General features: G+C 41.6%; 1 protein-coding gene across 2 annotated transcripts in view; it reads right to left on the bottom strand.

The window, feature by feature from the left end:
* deptor (DEP domain containing MTOR-interacting protein) overlaps positions 1-10,684 on the bottom strand; it is a 28,223-nt gene extending 17,539 nt beyond the window's left edge. For both annotated transcript variants that reach the window (XM_069656038.1, XM_069656037.1), the window contains exons 1-4: positions 10,357-10,684; positions 9,986-10,078; positions 6,259-6,437; positions 5,382-5,505 (exon numbers count right to left, since the gene is read on the bottom strand). In XM_069656038.1, the coding sequence (XP_069512139.1) occupies positions 5,382-5,505; positions 6,259-6,437; positions 9,986-10,078; positions 10,357-10,370 (410 nt within the window). In that variant the 5' untranslated portion in view covers positions 10,371-10,684. The remainder of the gene's footprint in view (positions 1-5,381; positions 5,506-6,258; positions 6,438-9,985; positions 10,079-10,356) is intronic.
* Positions 10,685-11,232: the final 548 nt, after the last annotated feature.

Here is an 11,232-nt window from a genome sequence, read left to right on the forward strand (position 1 = left end):
CCTGTAAAAAGCCTCCTTTCTGTAGAAAGCCTTATGAGTTCTTCCTAACAGCACCTTCCTCTCAGCGTGATTCATTCAGCTATGATGATTCAGACCTGCAGGCCCACAGGAGAAGAATATTATTGTTATTACAGTTGTGGCAGGATGACATTTTATTCACCAAGTTTCTGCCCTCGCTTGAGTTAAAAATAGAATTGAAGTTTAAAAGCATTAAATGGTCTAAAGTGCATGCCCAGGACTGCCCTGACTCATCGACACGCCAAAGAAAACACGACTTGTTTAGACGTCAAAACGTGATTGATATGTAGCTTAAGCAGAACAACAGCTCTGGCCCACATTAGCAGCAAACGTCATCAATAAAATGTTGAAAGAAGGCGACATGATGCTCCGTCCTGAAACGAGGCCGTGTACACAAAGCCATATAACCCATGTACACATGTTAAGTCAACATGTAATGTTAGCTCAAAGTCACTGACTCAAAGTGCTGTACTTTAAATAAAGCACTTGGAATAACAGCATCTTAAGTATTATATGAGACACAATACATTATAAATGGCTAAAGACTGTATATACGGTATGTAAATGGTGGGGGTTGACTTAAAGTGGGGTGAGGGGAGCTGCCATGACCTGGATATGCAGCGTAGTTGTTCAGTCAGCATACTTAACTCAGCTGGAGAGGCGGACACGTGTTTGTAGGACCACCAGGCTTTTCCCTGCTCTCACAGTTACTCTTGCATAAAGGTTAAGACAAATCTCAGGGGCCAGACAACAACTTTAAAAAATAAAAACATGACTGTAAGGGTCATTTAAAGGACATGTGGGAGCGATGTGCGGTCATGGTATCACAGAGAAGGTTTGAAAAAAAAAAATACTCAGTGAGTTAAATTTTCTGCTTGGCAACCAAAACATATGTGTGACAAATAAAAGAAAAAATATGACCAGACCTAGATTCATCCCACCTGGAAGTTGATATTGAAGAAGCTGAGTGGGTTTTTTTCTTATACGCTTTATGTTTAAATATTCAACATAGGACCTAAGTAACTTCTAAAAATAGCACATTTATAGGTAGAGCTGGAGTGGAGGAAATCAAGATGCAATGAGCTTCCTTTAAAGCGACTCGAGAATCAGATTTGGGGCAAGAAACAAAATATATATGACAGCTGAACAAGAGAGGCAAACATTACAGCATTACTGAACATTAGATGGTTAGAGTTTAGAGAGGAGGCGTTACTCTACATGATTAGAAAGTTTTCTCTTGTGGGTGGATGGATGGATAGATAGATCGATTGATCTACGCCCCCTTAAGCCCGTAAGGAAGTAATAATATTAGAGGCAAAATAAAATAAAAATAAAGGCTATTAAAATTACAACTATACACTGCAACATTGAGTAGTGGCTGTATTGAGGTGGTGCAAATCTAAACTTGATGATTAGTGCAACAGTACGGTGCAAATGTCGGAAAAACAACACCATTCAGAACCCTTATTTTGAAATGCGCACAGAACTCGTTGCTGTTTCCTACGTGATCCATGTGTCACAATAATTATAAATGGAAGCAAATTTTCCAACTTGAATGACCCCATTTCTGCCTCATCGTGGCCGCTTCACAGCTAAATGACTCTTACCTAAAGAATTTCTGTTACACAAACAGCCCAGCGAACATGTACTCGAAACACAGCCAGTTCTGAATCTATCATAACTTACATCTTTAACATGTCATTTAGTTTTGTTTGTATAGCTCTTAATAAGCCTTACAGTCTATGAGGCTCCAAACATTGACATTATGAAACAACAAATGGTAAAGTCGCTTACTGTACTTATCGCAACTTTCAGCACAGATTAGCATTATTTAGGCTAAGCTAGTAAAAACATGCAATGTTAATTGTTAACAAGCTTGTACGTTGGAATTCCTTCTGTAATAATCTAAAACATTCCTCCAGTCATCAGTTAGTCATGTGCAGATGTTGGGATTTACCCCCGAGCTAAGAGAGCGGCTAATGTAATTAGCCAGCTAATACAGTATAAATTGTAAATTAGCTTTAGCCGTGCAGAGACACAGACGACTTTGTGATGATAAAAACGCTGATGTCTGTGGAAAACAAAACTAGTGGTGTGTTGAAATGAAAGGTTGTGCTGCTCTCTCTTACTTTAGCAGCATGCATTACTTGTATGTATGTGTCTGGCAGGAAAAGCAGAATAGATGTTCAGTCTGATGGTTGTCTGGAATGCAGAAAAGTGGTCAACATAATGTACAGTCGTTGCAGTTTGAAGGCTAAAACCACCAGAATACAGAACCACCAGCGCGGCCCTTTAAGGACAGACGTGCCTGAGCAGAGACAGAGTCTTTGTTGATGTTTACTAGCCTTGAAAAGACAAACAGAACCGTCTCTCTTTGACTTTCTCACACACTCAAGTACACAATGACACAGCCGATGTTGATGCACAAACATAAAATAAAGACATCTATTTACATGAACAGAATTTGCAGAGATTACATCTGAAGTTGAGATGTTTTTTCAGAACGTGACACCGGTGACGGTATTAAAACCGGTATACCCCCTACTCCTACTGCTGAGGTGCCCTTTAACAATGCACCTAACCAACAGCTGCCCCGACGATGCCAGGCCAACGTAAAAGACTTCACCATGAGAAAAAGCTAATCATGCTCAGTGAATCTACCTCAGATGATTATAGGTTAGATTAAGTGTTTTCATCCAATGATCAAAGAGTGTTTTTTATTCTGTAGTTTCATTATAAGCATGACCATGTCATTGTCCACTAGGGGTGGGACAAAATATCGATACAGCAATATATCGTCGTCCTGAATCGCGCAATACCATGATTGATAGGCTGGCACCAAATATCTTAACAGATTTCCCTGCAATTTTGACTCCTCGTGGAAATTAATTGTCCAAAAAGAAGTGAATCAGATATCCTGATGTATCATTATATGATTGTCTTGCAATATATCAATTACAGCTGAATTGCTGTATCATGATATTATCGTTATTGTGGGCCACGTATCGCATGTAGTATCGCATATCATATCGCATATCATATCGCATATCGTATCGCTTATCGTGTTGCATATCGTATCGTATATTGTACCGCATATTCTGTCGCATATCATATCGCATATCGTATCGCATCGTGAGTTCACCTGCGATTCCCACCCCTATCCTCAACACTACCCGCACAGATGTAACAGTGCTTTTAAAGGCCTGTAACAGCTCTGACTCGCCCTGTGGTCTGGGAAATGCTGTCATAACAACTGTCTGAAATGCCATCCTCTGCTTTGTTTATTGGAGTTTGTGTTGATTCAACGATTAACAGCATCAGAGATCAATGTGTGTGGAGTGCATGTTTATTTTCCAATGGAAAAACTGCATGTGAGATTGGCTGCAGGGAAGGGTACATACTGTCTGACCATGGAGGCTGGAAGTATGTAATGAGTAGTTACATAGTACCAAACCACTTTTCTACGACCTCATACCTCAGCCATAAACAAAGGTAGTGAACTAAAGTTTTACCCTTTAATGATGGCGCTGGAGGAAAGGGGACCGCCAAAGCTATTAGAAGCTAAGGAGTATATGGTTATGATCTGATATATGAGTTTACTGTGGCTGAGCAAACACAGCACAATTCCTGCTCTGTTCCATTTGGATGTCATTTTGAATTTTGGATGAATTTAATTTAATTTGGCAAAAAAAAAACACCCAGTCGTTTGTGCCATAAGTGTAAGCGTTACAAGCAACCATACAGCAAGATTGTGTGGTGTCTGTGCGTGCGGGTGTGTCTGTACGTGCGGGTATGTCTGTGCGTGTGTGTGTGTGTGTGTGTGTGTGTCCCAGGCTGCAGCACAGAGATTATATAAACACATAGCTTTGAGAGCTGAGACGACAGATGTCTCCTGTTGGACTATTTCTTCCTCTTATGCAACTGCTGTGTGTGTGTGTGTGCGTGCGTTGTCAGAAATAGGCATGAAAAATACGTCTGTTTACAAGAGTGTCACTGTGTATGTTGTGAAGAGAGGCACACAAACACAGTTTCCTCATGTGACAAAGAAGTGGCAGGATGTGTGAGGAAGGGAAGGGGAGCCACGCTGCGTGTGTTTAGTAAAAAACTCTAGAGATGCCAGTGACTCACAAATAAAGAGAGGAGTGGAGACACACGGAGGAGGACTTTGCGGTTACTATAGAAACAATTAGTCTCATCACCACTGGAAATACAGCATCATGGGGAGAAAGCTGATGACAAACAAAAACAGTCCCATTAGTGATGTCCATCCTCTCTGGACCAGTGCCCCGACTCCTCTCTGGTTAAGATGCTTCCTGGTATTCTGATTTCCCCTGCAGGCTTTTATCCTAGTTAAAAACAGTCTGTCTTAATACTACGAACTCTAATCTAATGGGATTCAAATTACCAGCAAAACAAATGTTTTTCTCAAAATGAACCATGGTAACATTAATCCAGCATGCCGTGGAGAATGCCTCCCACTAAACAAAGAGGAGGCAGGAAACACGCTCATGGCATGTGCTACTGCTTGCCAAATGGCCATGAAGTTCTGCCAAATGTGCCATCTTCAGGGAAGTACGCTTTATATCTAAAAAACAGACATTTTTTCTAGCAGTCCAACACAGTAAAACCAAGATGGAGTAAAGTAATAAAGGGATACAACAGCAGGAATGTGGAGGAGATAAAATAAATTCACAATACACCTACACTCACTTTCAACTGCAAAAAAAGCAGCATGCATCTGTTGTGTTGCTTTTTTGCAGTTGTAAGTAGGTTAGCATGTTTAATGGTGATAGCATTGCTAGCTATGCATCTTCTGCTAGCAACATTCTCACCACTGCAGAGAAGTTTAGTCATTATTTAAAAGAAAAGATCTTGTTGACAATCAAACGAGAACACTGACATGGCTCTCATGTCTGTACTGTAAACATGTAGCTATAGCATGCAGCTTTAGCTTAGCTTCGCCCAAAAAGTTTTTAAACTTATGTTTCGTAGTTTTCGTTCCTTGATTAAACAAACGAGACATAACTTGTGAATTTGAGGATGTTCTGATTGGCAGCTTTGTTATCTTTGGACGGAGCTAGGCCTTTAGCTAAGCTAACGGCTAGCTGATGGCTGTTACTTCATATTCACAGATATAAGAGTGGTATAAATTTTCTCGTCTAGCAATTGCCAAGATAACTGTTATAAACTTTTCCATTGAAGCTACACACTAAAAGACAGAGAGAGAAAATCAATTAAAAATGCTAAAACATAAAATGTCTGGGGAATTTCAGACGAGTAGCCATTTCCTCTGAAAATTTCACTATGAAGTGTTATTATTATGGTGTGTTTGTGTGTGTGTGTGTGTGTGTGTGTGTTCATACTTTTCATAGATCCTCTGCCCCCTCATGAAGACTTTGGCCTCACTGTCCAGGGGGAACGTGCCGTCGTCTTTGCGGAAGCGGTAAAACAGCTTCATGTCTTTGAACTCCCGGTGCTCGTCACACACTGACAACACACACATCAACAGAGTGTTAATGGCTCATCTCCTGCAGGAATCGCAGACGCGGAAGCTAGAAATTGATTATCGATGGACAACGAGGCAGAACGGGGGGGGAAGTCGTTATGAAGTGAGTGACATAATCACAGAGCTTCAACAGAGAAACAGTGTATGAATATAAAGACTTTCTGACACTTGATTCTTCCCCTTTAGACTGAATCTTGATATTTTAGTATCATAACCAACATGCAGGGACTTTAATTACATGAGCAGAAAAATTACTTCCCACTCAATGCATACCGTATACGTTAATTTCATCAGCTACAGAGGCCGTGACCCACAAGTGTGGATGATTCATTTATGATACCAGCAAATGTTTCACACAATGAGATCATGGGAATTTTAATATGTTTGTATGAAGCAGTCACTAAAATCCAAACATCATTAAATCATTAATCTACAGCTGGGATGAGTTAGTATTAAGTTAGCTCTGTTCAAACTTTAACTAAAGAAAGAAGAAGGGCTACATTTCTGTGTCTGTTTTCAGTGTCTGGTCGAATGTGAAACTGGTAGTGAGATGCTACATTGAAGCCAAATTGGCTGAGAGACACGAAGAATCATCCATCAAGAGGAACAGATCGTTCCCAGGAAGTGTCATCAGGGAAAGAGAGAGAGAGAGAGGGAGCCCATTTTGGTTATAAAACTGGAAAAAAGCATGAAGACTAACCCCACCCACAAACACACTCACAGCACAGCCTTACCGTGGTGAATGATGCTCTGATCCAAAAGTTTCTGCATGATCTTGATGGCCGTGTCTCTCTCCGAGGCCTCCTTGTGCTCGAGCAGCCAATCAATGAGCTCCTTTGCCACAAAGCAGTTTGGGTAAGTCCGCAGGTGGTGCCGTCGATCCTTGATCACCTTCGCCTCGTGGAGCCGCAGCCTGGAGGACAACAAACAAGCATTTCAACATGATTCCACTAAAAATCTGATCACAATTAACTTATCAGCAAAACACTGGGCCCATTTAAGAATATTAAACAAGTATTAACAAATGTTTAACCTTCTAAAAACAGGTGGCAGTTCTGTCTTTTAGTTATCTTTGTGAGCTGAGTATCATGCTGTATATCAATCCATAAGATAAATCACTCTTCTACTAGTAAGAAACATTATTAATGTAAAGAAAACAATGAGCATTCATACAAGAATTGTTTGAGACCAATACAAATGTTGTAAATGCCTCGAATACAGCCTTTAATGCAGTACTGGGTTTCAGCGAGAACGCATGTCAATCCACCGACTGGTACCATAATTTATTAGCCCCCCAAAAATGCACTTGTTTCTTCCTTCTAAAAAAAACCACAGTAACTTACACAACAATGATATATGTTGTGACTGCCACTAGCAGCTACTGTTTAAAAGCGTCAGAGAATAACAGATTTTTTGTAAAATATCCTGTGACGATAAAGAACAACAATAGTCTGGAGCTAGCAAAGGTGTAACGTTAGGTAAAGCTAGCAAAATGGCAGAAATTAGTGTTTTAAATCACACACTTAAAGGTTGCACTTTTTAAAAATGAAGTTAAAAATATTTAAACCAGGAGAAACACAAAATTAGTGGTTTTATGTTAAAAATCATGTTTCTGTGATGCCGACATAGGAGCCAAGCTGCTGCTAACGTTAGCTTAACTTGTTTCAAGGTGCTCAGCTTGTTTTAAGGTTAGGTTTGTGTACAGGGCCAGGTCATACAACAAGAGCAATAATATCACATCCATAAAAGGTTTGCCAGTATACAGCTAATAAAATATTAATAATATGTGTGTTTTTTACTCACACTCGTATCAAAAAGGAACTGTGTATCAAATAATACTTAAGTTAAGTTAAAATAGCAAATCTGTCCATTTGGTTTGAGGTAAACTATTCAAACACTGTCTGCAGGGATGAGATGACAACCCTCTCATGCTTCAGATGCTTTAGAAGCTGGTTTTACATCAACAAGGTGACCTCGTCCTGAACCTGTGTATTGTGAAACAGCCCACTACAGCCTGAGCCAAGCTTCCTGCAGCTAACTAGTTCTGCTCCATGCTGAGCATGTGTGCAGCTGGCTAGCATCACTCTGGATTAGCAATGACAGCCAAGCCTGCCCAAAAAGTACCCACACTATTTTGCCAAGATGGAGATGGGAAACAGGTTACAAACTTTACTTCTACCCAGGTTTAGCATCGATCCCTCGTGAATATAATGACGCCAGGTGAGGCTAAGGCTGAAAACATCACCCAGGCTCACAGTCGGCCGTAATGCAACAAGTGCTCTATTCACAGCTATGAACTGGTCACAGGACAAACTACAGCAGCTGCATGTGTCACTGTGCCACGGCATCAGTTTTTCAGTCCTTTGTCTGAAACACATCTGCTTTAAGATACAATCAGTAGACATAAAATGTGATAAGATATAAAAACAGCCTGTTATCAGTACCAGGAACTATGTCACTCCTGTTCCACGAGCTTGACTCGTGATATTATGATCAAACAAAGGTGTGGGTTAGGTACACTCCATGCTTTTATACAGAGAGTGTTTCATATCAGGTGTTATTTTATTTTCATGAAGACTGAAATCAAATTAGACCAAAGGACGAAGCAGGGAGTCAAGGTAAACACTGAGGGGGAACATCAGTCATTAAACTGTCCAGTGTGTGCTCATACTGTACAATGTGACAAGACTATCAGCCTACAGACATGCTGGCGGCTATGTGAGACTAAGGCTGTGTGTCGAAAAGAATAACAGGGGTTAAGATTCAACACATCCTTCATTTTTTTTTTAACCTAATTTTAGTTTTTTTATACAACTATCTTATTAATATTTATCAGAACAGCAGGATCTGCATTTGAATCACAGTCCTTGTAACATCCAACAACATAGAAATAGTTTAGTGCAGATTTTCAGACACGCATATGTAATACTCTCTGTCATAAACTAAAGCATCGGAAAATCTAAATATTTAATCTTATCATGGCGCTTTATAAAACTTAAAGAAATATATTTATTTTAGTTTTGTAAACTTTTATCCTGAGGAGGACATGAGTTTGTGTACATAGTTTCAGAGCACCCATCCACTAGTTATTGACATAATACACTCAAACAAAAAATGTAAGCCTTGTGTTGGTGCTAGAGGGACTGTCAGAAGATCACCAGAGTCAATAGGGTTCATCCTATGAGGACCTTGAATGTATGCGCAAAATGTCACTGAAATCCATCTAATAGTTGTTGAAGTATTTCAGTCTGGACAAAAGTGCTGATCGACTGACAGAACAATATTGCCCTCCCTGGAACTGAGACTGCTTTGTTGATTGAGTAGGAAGAGTGTCAGAGACAGACATCAAGCCTCGTGTGTCACAACCTTGAGGAGCGTCTCAGTGGTCGAGGACTCTGGGACAGCAACCCCAACAACCCTCCGTCCACTGACAACAACCGCAGAGCCAGTTGGCAGCCTCAGTAATCAGCTGTGCCAGCAACACACGCACACACTGTAAACAATGACAAACTGGGAACACACTCTGCTGCTAAGCAGGAATACACCAAAGAGACACAAATTATTACTCTCTTGAGGTGATAACTGTTAATTTTTATTACTCTTCAGAACAGCACAATGAACAGCGTGTTCTTCCTCCGAATCAGGAAAAGCTCAGTTTATCCCACCCCGCTGGAAAACACTGTTCAGAGGAGTATTTTGCTCGTAGTTCAGTGGGGGGGCTGAAATTCCAGGCATTGGTGCCATGCTTTCACCTACTGAGCCTCTATTCATTGCTGGGAGTGTGAGCCCTGCAGCGAACAGCACCAGGGTTACGGTGCCTTTCTTTACATACAGTAGGTCAAAGAGTGCAGCACGTCAACAACACTGCCTGGGTTAACAGTGTAACTCCCTGACAGGGTGAATGGGCAGAGCATGATAATGATACAGGCTTAGTGAGTTGATCATTCCGCGTGCAGCTCAGCAAAAATGAGTCATGCGTTCAGTCCTAAAAAGCAAAACAGAATCCTGCAGAATCTCGCAGTGTCTCAGGCTAAAATGAGCATGTTGAAGGTGAGGAGCAGCAGTGTGCATGGGGCAGGTTGTTTATGTGTGGATGTCTTTGTTTGGCTGTGCATGCTGCAGTGGAGCTGAGACTGCCGGTAGAGCCAGTTTGCAGTGAGGGACAGCTACATGCATGATCATTAACCTGCTGCCACAAATGCTAGCAACACCCACTTCTCTCGTTTAGTGTGTCATGCCCTGGCATGTCCTTATTATCCTGATCTGGGCCACCAAAGACAAACACCAAGCATGAAATCTAACTAAACAAAGCTTATTTACATTTTATTAAAGCTACATAAGGAAGTCTTCATTCATTACTTCAAATTTGGTGTTCAGTTTTCACATGATCATGACAAAAACGCCCTTTATGTGTAACCTACGGCACACCCACGCCCAGCGGGGGACTCTCAGCCGACCTACCTCAGCTGTTCCCCGGTGACGAGGACCTCGGCCAGCCGCTCCAGCTCTGCAGCCTTCTTCTGCATGGTGTTCCCGATCCCGTCCATCTCCCTGCTAACAGAGGCACACACACACATACACTCGGGGTGGGTTTTGTTGCCAAACAGACACACACAATGACATCATTCTGCACTGGGAAAATGCACCAGTCTTGCATTTTTCTACACGAGTACAAATGCTGTGCAGCAAAGTGTGCAGCAGCAGCAGCTTTGTAGCTGACAAAAACACAGAAAGAGGAACGAATGGATTGAAAACAAAGGCATGCATGCACCCACGCGGTGACCGTTTCAGAAAAACAACAATGCACTGACACCTCGGATTTTTTTGCTTACCCTTCAAGCACCATGGAGAGCGAAGTAAAGTGTATCAATTATTCCTTTGATGAATGAGAAAGAGGATTATTCCATCCCAGGAAACATGCAGCACTGCGGGCAGTCAGTCCCAGCCCTGCCTCAGTGTGCCAGCAGCTTCAGCAGCAGTTGCTCCACTTATAATTCCTCGAAAACCTCCAATACCTCCAAATAACTGCACTCGCATTAATGCATGCACGAATTCCCTTTGAGTCCCTCGATGTATCCAGTTGTGTTTGTATGAACGCATGTAGCTACAGCAGAGTGGTTGTCGCGCACTGGCTCCGTTTGTTTGTCACTGACACGCCACACTGACTGGATGGATGAATGCACGTTTTCCTCCACGGTGCAGGCAGTGCCCATCCACACAGCCCCCGCATTGGGAGGACTCTGCTGACGTCACTGGGGGAGTTGACCGGAGAGGCGGGGTTACAAAAGCTTGCGTGTGCGCTTGATACATACACCGCCTGGTGTATGTATCGCCATTTCATCTTGATTTCTTCTTCTGATCATGCAAACAACAACAACAAACACAAGTGGGTCAGAATTCAGAGCTTGTATCTGAATCCCACCTGCCTTACATTCCAGGGAAGGAGATATGTCTGTAGGCTACTTTTATATTTAACTTTGTCACCTAGTATGTGATGCAGTTTTTCTTCTTCCCAATCACCTGACTTTACCATTTTTGTCATTATAAAAATGGTCATAGTAGCAAAGTAGCTTCCAAAAGAAAAATACCGTCGAAGAGAAGACCCCCAAAAAACTCAAGATCACAAAAGAATGGCATAGTTCTGTGTTAATTGTTCTTGTATGTGTAAACCTACTTGGCAATAAACCCCGATTATGATTTATCACAGG

The sequence above is a fragment of the Semicossyphus pulcher genome, unplaced genomic scaffold (genome assembly GCF_022749685.1).
Source record: "Semicossyphus pulcher isolate SPU_LCO1_2020_fin unplaced genomic scaffold, fSemPul1.0.p SCAF_9, whole genome shotgun sequence".
Lineage (NCBI taxonomy): Eukaryota > Metazoa > Chordata > Actinopteri > Labriformes > Labridae > Semicossyphus > Semicossyphus pulcher.